At 46.3% G+C, this 13,977-nt stretch overlaps 1 protein-coding gene across 1 annotated transcript in view; it reads left to right on the forward strand.

Annotated features, from left to right (window-relative positions):
- Positions 1–885: 885 nt before the first annotated feature.
- The window catches only part of LOC144124938 (glucose dehydrogenase [FAD, quinone]-like), a 28,326-nt gene continuing 15,234 nt past the window's right edge, over positions 886–13,977 (forward strand). Inside the window, exons 1-2 of the mRNA XM_077657903.1 lie at positions 886–1,115; positions 11,297–11,499. Coding sequence (XP_077514029.1) covers positions 962–1,115; positions 11,297–11,499 — 357 coding nt within the window. The 5' untranslated portion in view covers positions 886–961. The remainder of the gene's footprint in view (positions 1,116–11,296; positions 11,500–13,977) is intronic.

Here is a 13,977-nt window from a genome sequence, read left to right on the forward strand (position 1 = left end):
CTACGCCATCTTTCTTAGCCTATGGGTAGCTTTGGTGGTATAAAACCCCACATACCATACCATACCGTACCATACCATACCATACGATACCATACCATATCATGCTGTACCGACCTCACCGCACCGTACCACCCCGTGGCTTGCCCTCTAGTGCCGTAAAAACTCATTTGATTGCTGACACTTCTATAGCTACTTGTTGTCAGTGAAGTCGCTTTTGCAATATTTTTGCGACTTCCTCTGCCAACGCTGTAATTTTCGATTGCTGGTTACATTTCTGCGCTTTGTAGTCTGATGCAGTTCTTTCTTTTTTTTTTTGCAAACGTAGCCTCAAAAATGGATACAAAAACTTATGGGACTTTTAACGCAGGTGGAATACTTCTTTATGTGCACCGACATATATGTCTGCACATCTTCACCCGTGCTTTGCGTTTCCGACAAAAATTTTGCGATTACTCCGACTAGAAATTGTGCGTGTGTTGTACTTGTGATAAATTTCCGCTTCACTTCCCTTCCCTCGTTATGTCATATTATTTTGGTTAGGCTAAGCAGTGCGTTCCCCTCATTTCCGATATAAAATCCATTTGTGCAGTTTCAAGGCTATGTATAGCACTTATATGCTTGTGTCGTCTTCTTTCTGTCTCATTTTGCTGCCTCATTTGGGTTAGTTCAAAAGGCTTTACTGACAGTCTTCAGACAATTCATGCACTTCACCACGTCACTCTGGTGATTATCTTGTCAAGCGGCGATTTTGCCGTTGCAGTCAATTGCAGTAGCTGAACGACACAAATCGAACCCGCCGGGCGGGTTTTTACGCTCGCTCAGACTTTCCGTCTCCCGATACCCTCCGCGCTACTGCTCTTTCACTTACTGGTACAAACACAGGAACGGCGGAAGCAGCAAGGTCGGCGCTCATTCAGGAGCAGGCAAGCAGACATATACGAGCGGCGGATACTTTGCCGCCATGGACATCGCGGGTCGGGGAGCGTCCCCGCAGAGTGCCTTGGCCCTTTTCTTCGCCCTGATCAACCTCGTTGTGCACGTGCCATTCACTGATCTTCCCGTGTTGGAGGACTACGAGCTCGGAGAGCTGAGGCAGGAGTACGACTACGTTATCGGTGAGGGACAAGACACTGCCATGATAACGCCATTCAGTTTTGGTGTCAAATGTCCCGAACGCTTTTGCGCCTTTTGTATCAAACGCAGAGCAGCCCTAACTATTGGACGGGATTAAGTAAGCGGCAAGAACGGATTGGCTTACGCCTCCCAATTGTCCTGTGCGCGTTTTCGAGTTTGTGTGTAAAAATTATGCGCAACCATCTTTCACAGAAGTATGGAACAAAAGAATTCGCTTTACAATAGACCGCTTTGTTAATCCATTTAGCATATATTGAAGAAAAAAATTTTGAAAATTGGTTTTTGAGGAAAGGAAATGCAGCAGTAATTGTATCACATCTTGGTGGACACCCGAACCGCGCCGTAAGGAAGCGGAGGAAGGTGGAAGTGAAAGAAGAAAGGAAGAAAGATGCACCGCAGTGGAGGGCTCCGGAATAATCTTGACCACCCGGTGATCTTTAACTTGCACTGGCATCGCACATCAGACGGGCGCCTCTGCGTTTCGCCTCCACCGGAACGAGGCCGCCGCGCTCATCTTGTACAAGGTGCAGATTGCGCAGCATGGCTACGCGGCCCGTGCTGAAGTTAGAAATAAGTTCTTTCATGCCTTTAGATAAACTATCACCCTTTCACAGAACTCTACCGCCGAGCGGCGGGTTATCAGCACTACTGTGTACTGCCCTCACCAGTAGCTTTGGCGAGCCAGCGCTCGAAATATAAATTGTATGTGTCACGGAGTGTCGCTGGCGCATGCGCTGACGGCACACGTGTCATGTCTCGTGTTGGTAGGTGCCAGCTTTGCAGTTATCACCTCATGATGTGCCCACGTGGGAACACACTGTACAAGGCAGTGACTTGAAAGTGAGGGAAAGATATATATATATATATATATATATATATATATATATATATATATATATATATATATATATATATATATATATATATATATATATATATATATATATATAAAGAGGAGGAGGGAAAGGCAGGGATGATAACCAGAAAGGGGTTCCGGTTGGCTAAAGAGGGAAAGAGATTTTAGTAAACTCTAACAGGGAACTGCAATACATAAAACTTCGAAGCACGGACGAATGCGATAGTTTCGCAGGTAATCCGGAAGCGCAGCTTTCACTACATTTAGAGTGGCCGTGACGCGGTTATGTCGCTACGTGTGGCTTTCCGCACGACTGGCCAACGTCAGAAATGCACGGAGGTGAACAACTAGGCAGGGCTTTGCGAGAGTATCGCGGAACGAAGGGCGGTACAGGTACCAGACAAATCACCCGAACAATCTTCACATCGGTTCCCCCTATCCGTATGACTTGCGCTTCGTGCTCGCGACAGAACGCGAGAAGCATTAAGCTCCGGGGGTATCATCATTGGAGAGAGAACAGCAAAGCTCAATGCTTTTACCGTCTCGCTATGTGCAACGTGCGTACGACATCTGTTTGATGTACGTCACTGCTTAATGGCCTTTGCTGAGCCTGCTGCAGACTGAGGCCACCGGCATCATTTTGCGTTGTTTCATACACCGCCCGTGATGTAATTGACGACAAATTCCTGCGTTTTGGAAACAGCAACCGACGCGACAGTATGCCCTGTTACAACAAAAAGTTCAGCTCTTTTTAAAGGACAAGAATTTCTGTTGAAATACTAAACCTGTTTAACAGCTGAAGAAATAAACTTAAAAAGCCTCAATCCCCACGTTAGTAGATTGAGCGGAAACAAAAATCTACGAGGTGAACTCTCATGCTCTCTCTCTGTGTTGAGTGTTGCCCGTATAACTCCCTTCTTTTTTGCGTTTTGGAATGAAACGTGCGAGATGGGAGAACAAAACCAGGGCATGGCCGGACCCCTCATAGCATGTCCTAGAAAGCCGACAGATTCGTCACCATGCATGATGTTCTTTTGTTAGGTTTCCTTTTCTTTGTGAAGCAGAAGCTTTGGGGAACGCAGGTGATGATTACAAGCATTTAAAGGGGCCATGACATGGTCCTTCTTCATATTGCAGTTTTGTGCTTCAGTAACTAAAACAAGAGCTTATGAATCAGTTTCAGAAATTTGGCTGCCCTGGACGCGCTGTATATTCCAAAAAAATGCGATCGACATTGAGAACGGGGAACTCCTCCCGCCGGCAGCGACCGCCATATTGAATGCTATCGTGACGTCACTAGGGAATACACGGAGCAACGTCGTCTGCAATCGTTGCTGCAATGTGTGCAGCGAGGTCCCATTCCCCCCGGTACTTTCGCGGGCAATCGAAGTAGCAGCCGTCCCTCATATATGAATAACTGGTGCCACCAAAGCGATAACAGTATAGCGCAGTTTTTCTTCGGTATAGGTAGGGTCCGGTTACACTAAGCCGATGCAACGGCGATCGACGGTCGGTTGGCTGGTCGGTATGCAAATGTCGTCGCTGACGCACCGGTCTGTCACGCTAGACTGACGACGACGCTAGCACGACCAACGACCCCGTGTCGCAGTAGTGTAAAGAGTGAACTTAGTGGGAACTGGCAGAGTGTGGTGGCGGACTAGTTGGTATGGCAGTCTATAAACTTAAGAATTTTAAAACTTATTGGACCTGACCATGCTATAGCTACGGCGACATACGTACGCGATGTGCGTGCACCAGCGAAGATATGCTTCATTCGGTGCCTGCGCATAGAACCTATCGGCGAGGCAAGCGACACGGGCAGAAAACACCGCACGACGGTGCTGCTCGTCGCTCGCCTCCGTCGCCTCCATGGGCTTGTGCGGCGGAGCGAAATCTTCACGCCCGGTGTATAGACGGCCCGAAAAACTGCGCTTGTGTACCTTATCCGCATCGAAAAAAGCGAAACGAGCGGCTGCATTTCATATCTTCACACTGTCGTACTAATCAGCGGGGAACTCTTTACAGATTCTTGAATTTCGCTCGACGGTGCACCGCCGGCCCCTTTCGTGACGAGGCCTAGCGAGTACGCAGGATTCGTGTGTGCGATTTCGGCGATTGTGGAGAGCAAATTCGCAAGTTTTAGCGGCTGAAAATAGCTGTCGAGCGTAGTTTTGGCTATAGTGCTCCCAAAGCGACGACTGTCTACATCGCAGGGCGCGATTACAATAAGGAAGAAGTCTCGATATGTGACCCGGTCTTCACAGCATGTGCTGAAGGCAGCCGGCAGCAGCCATCGGCCTGTACCGTTTCAACAAATCTGGTTGTTTTCATTAATTCAAGTAATGTCCGAACGTAATTTTAGCTTAAGCGATTTAAAATCAAATATTGTTGACATAAGGGGCAGCAGATACAATTAAGCGGGAAGTGCCGGTCTTGCGTACGCGAAGCGTTTCCCAAGCAGCCGATATAGCATCAGCGGCGCTTAATTATTGCAGTGTTATCATAGTGTGTAAATGAGTAAAACTACAATTTGTGAGCAATACTACGCAATAATTTAGATAAGGAGGGCCCACCTTGCGTTTTATGCCACGCAAACTAGCAGTACTGTTTGCGCACAGCTATATGTAAACAACCCCAGCGCGGGGCTGCAGTTGTAATCGTCGCATTCCTGGGCCACAATTCGCGCGCACAGTAAACGCTAAATGATGTACTATTATCTTCAAGCACTCATGTAGACGGCGGCGACAATTCATCGGTGTGGGCAGTGAAAGCATTCGAGTCGCGTAGGGTTTTGCAAGTGGCTTGGTTCCTGTGAAAGGGTTCTCGAAGGAAATGCATGTTCGACTTACAAACGCGTACATGCAGCGTGGAAGTCGTCTCATTCGGCACTTTTCCCTCCTCCTTTCGTGCTTCAAGGTTACTCTAGCGCCACATTGTGATAATTTGAGTTTAAATATCCAGCCGATGAATAGCGTACAAGAAATTCGTAGCCAGCTACAAAACGCCGCGGCGTTCACGGCGCACATCGGCGAAGGCATGCACTGCACGTTCCGCTTTTGACATACGGGAGCACTTGACTGCTCAAAAGAGACCACACTCATAACGTAAAAATAACATGTTTCTGAGCGTAAATGATAAAGAAGGGGTCCATCGATTTCTGTTTCCTCAACAATCGGAAAAGGGGTGCCACGAGCAAGTCCGCTTTCCCAAGGATCACTCAGCTCGCGTACTAAGCTGAAGGCTTCCGGAAAGAAAACGCGGAAAATGCATTTTATTTCTATAAGCTAAAAAAAGAAACCTTTTCGAGTGACCCCCGTCTACGCTGTACATGCAAGAACTTCAACAGCGAGCAGCAGACGACGCGGGGCGGGTATGTCCCTGTGACGTCAGTGATCAGAGGTTGCCAAACCAGCAAGCAGTTCGCAGAAGAAACGAAAAAAAAACTCGTTTTAAAAATAGTTACCGCACACAATCAACTGAAACTTGGGGGAACTTTAATTTAACGTGTTGAGAATTAAATGCGATAAGCAGGGTATGCGTGAAAATAGGCTGTCATGGCCCCTTTAAACGCCCTGCCTCCCTGTCTATTATCTAGTCAACATGACAGCTGAAGAGCCGCGGTGGTCGATAAATACGCAACTAATGTTGGAAAGTGCGCTTCTGACACGTTAGACTGCCGACGTTGTTGCGCGTATAATAGAGCGGGTAAGAAGTGCTCCTTCAGTTTCACTAAATACTTAACGCGGTTACGAAGCTCTTATAAGATTAACAATGAAGTACCGAACTTATAGGTTCATGCGAGTAACTTGGATTCTACTTGCTGCCAGTCGTATCCTGGATCACACGCTTGAGTCTGCTAAATGATCCTTGGCTTTTTGTTCAACACATTCCTCAATACGCTCGTGCTCACTTAAGAGCACTTTCCGTCACCCCTTTAATCTAATGAAACCTAGAATACGCATCTGACATCTTATTATTGACCGAACTTACGCCACAAATAGCAGTGAAGATTTGCAAAACTATGTGGTATACGATTCGTTTATTCTTATCACTCACGTCACAGAAGTGTCGCATTTTTAAAATCCAGTGCTAAGTTACCAGAAGTCTGTCCCCGCCACAAATTTTCACGTTTTTCGCATTATCACGAATTTTATCTTCCGTCATCGCTTTATGAAGATTTCATTCTGGAACCCGCCCTGGCAGTATTCTACACCGTTATCCTTTTTGTAACGTAAAACGCGCCGCATGTCGCACATCCCTTTTCACGAAGTCATTTAGGCGGCGCACAATCATCGAACGGAACAATTTGCTACCTAATATCGCTATCAAGTCTCACAGAAGCAAATTTAAAGGCCTACTCCACAGTTTAATATCTCATAAAAGTTAGTCCTAGCGGCGCCTTTTTCTTTTGTTGTGTGAATGCGGCTATTGCGGGGATTCATTGCACACCAGCAGAACTGAGTTGCCATTCATTTCTGCATAGATTTAGTGATTACTTGTCGTCATTGCATTTTTTTTTCTGATACTAGTTTTCGCGTCCGTAATATTTGCATTTCTCCGCAATGCTAATTCGAATATTGTGACTTTGAGAGTCAGGTTGTGACTGCAGTGATATTTTTCTTAAGCGATAGCTTCACTACGTCATGTAAAGCCAAGGTCACCGGGGCCGAGCCGCAGCCGACAATACGCATGCGCTGACCAACAGGCGCGCCGCATGTGACGTCAGAGTTGCGCCGTCGCCGATACCGCCTCCGACTCCGCAGCCTCACTGCGCGCGTCGCGCATGCGCAGTAGCTACAGGCGTGCAGCGCATGCGCAGTTGGGCAACAGATACACGTCACTGATAGGCCACTTTATAATCAGAGGGTGCCAAGTGCTCGTTTTTCAGATGAACGATGGGCGAAGAAGCGGAAAATCCGCGTGTATACTGCGACCAACATCAACGGGGACTACGAGATGCCCCTTCGATGGATCCCGAAATTGTGGCGTAGTATAGGAGCCCAAGAAGCCAGGAATGCCAAACGTCTGGCCGAGACACCGGAAAAACTAGAGGAACGGCTCGCCAAACGCCGCCGTCAAGATGCGGAGAATCGACAGCGACAAGCCGCGTCTCCTCCGGGTCAGCTTTTGCGTAGGCACTAGGTTTAACAGGCGCTAAACCATCAGCAATTTTTACTGCCTTCCCCCATTATGTGCCAGCCTCGAATGAGCTTCTCTAAACGTACTTTCAAAAAACAAAAAACAGGCCGCCATTTCGCCTCCTGCAGAGTGCCGTTATATCATACATGTTGAAGCGTCTGGCGTTTCAGAAACGGTGACAGGGCAGCTGTCACGACCACCTTCGCCGCATAGACAGCTGCCACTCTTCAGGGTCGTTACTGCTGCATCAGACTATTTACCTCGTAACACCGGTCTATCTTCTGTGTGCACAACGAAAAACAGCGCTACGTCTGAAGGGTACCTTTATAGACAGGCCTCTAGACAATTACAGTGACAAGGGGAAATGCGCGCAGTAGGGAAGATGATTACTGGCATGCGTGAAAGCACTTATCGGCTATATTTGGCTCATGACCCCCTACAGGAAAGAGTAGCCCAGCAAGATAACATTAAATGCTCGTTGTGACCGAGACGGCAGCAATCACAGTAAAGCACGTGGCGGCCACACCGGCGAGTCGTGCCGAGGAAACCCTGTCGTGCAGTCGCAAGCAAAGAATATTAGCACAAGTGACGTGCCACAGGAGCGGCAACGCGCTGCGGTTACGAACACGCCGATAACAAAAGCGCCGGGTGTGTTCGCAAAGTACGGTGCCGCGCCAGCTGCGTGGTTCTATTTTCCTCACTGCGGTGACGTCAATGTGCTAACCTTTTTTACTCGCGACTGTAGTACGCCCCTAATATACCGCGCGAAGAAAGAAATTTCGACTTAGGGATATTGTTAGCGTAAAATTCGCCGGTAGGAGCGTCTCCTTTCTTTTAGGTCTTAGAACTAAACAAAAACAGTTCATTCAACACGATCGTCTACTAGCGATCCTCGAACCCAGTCGAGAGGATAATGTCGGCGGAGGCGAATGAATTATTTAGCTGCCGCGAAATTGTTACTTTTCATGCTTATTTTTTCTTCCGTCTAGTTCCACAGGAAAACTTTGTAACGTGAGCTGCGATACGTGTCACGTAAGGAAGTGTTCAGATATGCCAAGCTGCATTAGAACGTAATAGAAAAAGAGAAATATATCCTTCAAGTTTTAGCGATGAGCTAAAGGGGCCACTCAGTGGTGAAACATAAAGCGGAAAGTTGAGGCTCTTAGTTGTCGTTCGAGGAACGGAGTTGGGCATGGAAAGAGGCACTCAAGATTTTTCATTTGTCATCCCTCGCAGTGTGAAGTGATAGTTAGCTGCTTCGTGACTTTCACGAACCTACTTAAACCACTTGACCTCCGCGTGGCCTATTCTCTGAAGCGTCCACTGTCCACCCTTAAGAGGGGATGCGACAAATATTATTTTCGTTATTTTGTAATGCTCCATAGCTGGAGCCTTTGAGGCGTACTCCGAAATAAATTAATAAATGCAACCAAATGAGGCACACATGTGCAACGTTTCTTGCTGATTTTACACTTGCATTTTATTTCAAGCTAGCTGCTATAGTTTGTGAGTAAATAGAGTTACTACCCCCGTAAAATAACTTTAGGTGTGTTAAATAATTAGAGAATGTGCACAAGCCCGAGCCTCTTCTATCGCAATGTTTACAAGACCCTGCTCTGTACAATAAAGCTATTAATTTTTTTCTTAGAAGCCCAGTATTAATGTAAATAGAAGTTCAACTCAAGCATTCAAAATTACACCAGATGTTTCTAGCAAAAAAAAAAAAACTTTCACAACTTCGTTTGAAGTGTATTTTCTTTCCAAAAGAGAAAGAGGGACCCGGGACAAAAACCAATTGGCCTGAAGAGGTCCCGGCTCCCGTACATGGAACCTATACACGTGTACAGCGAAAAAATTTGGAGCATATATGCGCTTCAAATTATCTCAAGGTTCGTTCACTATAAACAGAATCCTTTTACTAATATTCGTTGCGAAATGCCGAAGGGATGAGTGGTAATAATCGAAGAAAAATTAGAAGGTGCGAAATTCCACCTCAATGTTTATTCCCTATTGTTTGCTCTTTTATCGCTTCGAATATTTTTGTTGCAAACAGCAGAAGCTCTGATCTCTGCCCTTCATGGGGATAATAAGGTGTTCGTGCTCCGCCTTTGGGAACCTGCAAAATGCGAGATCTTATATTTTCAACGACTGTACATTAAAAAATGAAGTTTTAAATTTAATTCTGCTTTTTTTTACTTCTCGTAGCGAACCAGAAGATCTGAGGATTACGAAACAAAAATAAAATGATAAATTGAAATTTTAGCTAAATTGACAATTGTTTGCTGCTTCTCCCTTAATCCCTGGCCGTTATGGTGCAAGTCTACCTGGGTAAGGTCTTTCGCTTCCGATATACTGGGGCTGCCGATCTTGTCTAGCTCGCAAAAATTGCGTCATGCCGCTAACGTTTTAAGTGCCGCTTACTGCACGCCCCTCAAAAAACGCGGCTCACCAGAGATTTCTAATGAAGGCGTGTTTAGGAAACCTGTCCATTGAAATGAACAAGTGCCAGGGCCATGAAGACGACAATGCGGCGTTTATGAATGGACGGAGCAGTGAAAGATGCTGGGTACGGTACACGGGAAGGGCGGAAGGGAAAGGCGGAAAGTTTTTATTTCCTATGTAGGTGCGTCTAGTTAGAAAACCCCTGTGGCTGAACAAACCTGCCACAAAACAAAGAATGAAATCATAAAAGAATGCAAACAACAACCAAAGTAACACTTCAGATACTGCAGCCTCTACTACACCTCCTCTCAGGAAGGGGTGAAAAAACAACCCCCGAACTTAATCGTAACAATAAGCAGCTTAAGACATAATATTTAAACACGCTTACCATAATTAGCATAGCGAGAAACGGAAATAAGAACAGGTCAGCAAAAAATCGCATGATGTAAAAATTGTTTCAAAATTGGAGCTCTATAGTAGGAGTATATTAGTAGGGCCAAAGAAGTTCCAGTGTTCTATAATACGCGAGGAAAAAAAACTATCAGCAAGTCGGTACGAGGCTTAAAAGGTGCCATTTATTTACTTCGTTACAGCTCATTAATATTTATAGCTTTGTAAATTTTAAATAGTTTCCAAGTGGCTCAAATCGCGGAGGGTGCGTTAATTAACGTGCGCAAGAACTTTAAAGATTCAGTACCATGACTTCAGGAAAGTGAAATGAGGCTCACATCACATAGTTGAGAAGGCCAAAAATATTTGCTATGTCTGTGGAAAATATAAAGCGGAGTATTTTTCTGAAAGAATTCCGACTTCATGTTCAGAAACTTGAGGGGATTATAAACGGCGCAGCCGCATTTCATGGTTGACCAGATTATAGTTTTGTTTGTAAGTAACTTCGTATCTAGTGGAGCAACAAGAAAAATCTGACGCCAGTCAGACTGGTGGAGAACAGCATGAAAACAGTTTAGGAGAAAGAGTAGGATTTTTTAGAGCTAAGCTTTTGCATGAGTTTGCAGTAAGGAACAGCGTCGTCTTCGATAAGTCTATAAATAAGTAGTCTACCTGTTAACCCATGTCAAGAAAATGGGAGTTATCATGGCAATTCAGCTAATATTGGAAAGGGCTGAAAGCACGAAGAAAGTCATGCTGGAGGTTACTCAGCACATTTCAGGCCTAAAAAAAATATCATGCACTCGAAAATGATACGTTTAGGAATTTGCGTGAGTGGCATGTCGGGTAAACAGGTTGTGCAATATCTGTATATTACCGGATTTGTACAGAGAGAATTTCCGCTTGCTTCCATCTCAAAGAAACTGTGGCGTCTGAGAGATATTTTCGAGAAAAAGTGTTGAGGTACCTGCTAGTCGTAACAGCATGCCGAACGAGAGGTGAGTTGGCTACCTGCTTTGGTCCACAGCTCTTTTTACTGTCCAACCCAAGATGAAATTCTGGGCACCCCCCCTCATTAGAAACACGAACATTCTCAACAGAGTACGAACGACAAGAGAAGCAAGGAGTTTTGTGGTTGTCTGTATTTATAAAACTTTATTGGTTGAATAATTAAATTCAGATAAAAAGGTCTATAGGCTCCTAGATTCCTCTCGGCGATCTCTTTATGTTGCTACTGCTACGTCTGCTGCGGCACTGAAAATGAACATCGTACAAAAAAAAAGTTAGGAACTTCACTTGATGCTCTTTAAAGGTTCGTTACGTCTTTCCATGCAGTGGGCGGTGGTTCGGCTGGCTGTGTGATCGCGAACCGACTGTCTGCTGACCCGAACGTCTCGGTACTGCTCCTGGAAGCTGGCGGCCTGGAGACAGCCTCCCGTCAGATTCCGTTAACTGCTCCGTTCAACCTGGGCGGACATGACGACTGGGCCTACCGGACCGTACCCCAGGAGAACGCTTGCCTGTCGTTCCGGGAGCAAGTAAGATGAATTCGGAAAGCTGACACGAGAGCATGTATCGTGAAATCCGGCTGCCATGAATGATTGTCGCGAATGTTCGCTTCCGGAGACCTCCAGGTTTCGCGGTCCGTTGACCTTTACTAATACGTATGCCCTGGCGTCCACGTGGGTGAATTCAACTCGCTCATTGTGATGGTTCAATGTATATTGAGATGCTTAGTGAGGTCGCAAAGACGCTGATCGAGTATGAAGCAGGAGTTTGGCGCAACATTTATCCTGTCTCAATCACGACCGCTTGAAAGAAAAAAAAAACTCACGAAAATGGCTGAATAAACTGGAAACGGAAGGTTACTAGGCTCAGTGATGTGTGGCGCGAACAGGACGATGTACAAAGGAAGAGTTACACAACACAGGCGCTTAATTCCGACTGAAGGAAACCTAATGAGACTAAGGTTGAAACGGTTGTCCTTAGTCCTGTTCACGTTACATATTGTAACGTGCTTCCACAGAACCTCGACGGAAGAAGCAGAAGATGAAGGACTGACCCAGCACCTCTCGCACAATCTCTCGAATCATATCAGCCATAGAATTTGGAGGACTGGCTTCAACACTGGCTATAGAGGTGACATTGGCCAATCTTCCGAATTTAGGGATGATTCGACGCAGCTTAAGAGCTTCAAATGTTCTGCAATGTTCTATAACGTCAGCGGTGGTGCTCAGGCTCTCTTTGCTAATCAGGAAATTGTAAACATCTTCCGCAATTCCTTTTAGAAGGTGGCCGACTTTGTCTTCTTCAAGCATTCTGGAGTTAACTAGCTTGCATAACTTTAAGATGGCTTCGATGTATGCCGTGCAAGTTTCTCCGGGTACTTGCGCGCGGTGAAGCAATGTCTGTTCCGCACGCTTCTTCTTTGCCGATTCATCCCCAAAATTTTTCTTTATCTCGGTCGTAAAGGTAGCCCATGAACTCAGTGTATCCTCATGATTGTCGAACCAGTCAAGGGCAGTGGCGGCAAGGAAAAACACAACGTTAGCCAGTTTAGTAGCAGCGTTCCATCGATTGTATTTGCTCACCCGCTCGTAGTGTTTCAGCCACTCGTCAACGTCCTCTTCAGGTTTTCCAAAAAATGTGCGGGGCTCTCGATAATGTGGCCAGTTGTTCGCTGTGGATAGCCCGGGTTGCTCAGCATTGTCGTCTCCAGGCATGTCCGATGGCAGTGGTGGGAAGCCTGCGAGTCTACGGCTCCTTCGGTAGATGGAATGCTCCGTGGTCGATACCCGGCACCTCTCACCAACCTGTTACGTGCTTTGCACGCACGGGGGTTTATTCAAAGAGGGGACCGGTCGAAACAGGATGGAAGCAGGAAGCCTAGCAGCGTCCTTCAGCTCTCTCTTTTTCTTCCTCTTTCTCCGCGGGTCAGTCCTTCATCTTCTGCTTCTTCCGTCGAGGTTCTGTGGAAGCACGTTACAATATCAAGGATCATAGTTACGGACTCGCCCAACTTTCCACCCATCATAGTTACTAGGTGTAGAGCTACTAATAGCGCTTTGGTCACGTAAAACTATTGAGGAGGAAAGTTCTCCGCTTGGGGAAAAATCTTCTCCGCTTTAGCAAAAATCTTCTCCGCTTTAGGAAAGTTCTCCGCTTTAGGAAAGTTCTTCTCCGCTTTAGGAATTTGGGAGCACTGGGGAGGAATAAAGAGCCGCACTCCACGACACAGGAAGGAACTCTGTGCCCGGAAACCATTTGGAAAGCATGACACATGAAGGAACCAGTAATCAAACTAATTTATGTCTAAAACAAGCCGCCAATTCAGCTGACATTGTTTATGTTACCACCAGCGGGATCTCTGTATTCAGAAAAGACGCCAGCGAATAACGTTGAGTGCACTCTATCTGGCTGCGGTCATAGTCAGTCGGCTCAAAAATACGTGAAAGAGAAATTGTGTGCTGATTCCCAAGCTGTCGTTGTTGAGCGTTGGAGCACCGAGTCTTTCAATGTTCCAAAGCGCCCATAAGCACTCATGTTTACTTTTGATTCGCTATGCACAGTACACCTCTGAGGAAATATATCTTGCGTGATCATGCCGAACGCACCAAGACTAAGACTGAGCCGTGCCACCTGTTTTTGTAGGCCGCGGCGCCTTACTCTGCTACACTGTTCTAGCTTCCTGTGGAAAAGAGTGGGGATAAAATGATGTATGCTTCGAATAGAACGTAGCTCCGCGCTGTTTTCGTCTTGTTTTGCGAGTAACACTGTACCAGCTGCGCCTGGCAGGCGCCATTGTTCCCTGAGCAATCAAAACTGGTTTGGTTTATAGGGGTTTAACGTCCCAAAGCAACTCAGGCTATGAGAGACGCCGTAGTTAAGGGCTCCAGAAATTTGACCACTTGGGCTTCTTTAACGTGCACTGACATCGCAGAGTACACGGGCCTCTAGAATTAAGCCTCCATCGAAATTCGACCGCCGCGGCCGGGATCGAACCCGCGTCTTTCGGG

The sequence above is a fragment of the Amblyomma americanum genome, chromosome 3 (genome assembly GCF_052857255.1).
Source record: "Amblyomma americanum isolate KBUSLIRL-KWMA chromosome 3, ASM5285725v1, whole genome shotgun sequence".
Classification (NCBI taxonomy): domain Eukaryota; kingdom Metazoa; phylum Arthropoda; class Arachnida; order Ixodida; family Ixodidae; genus Amblyomma; species Amblyomma americanum.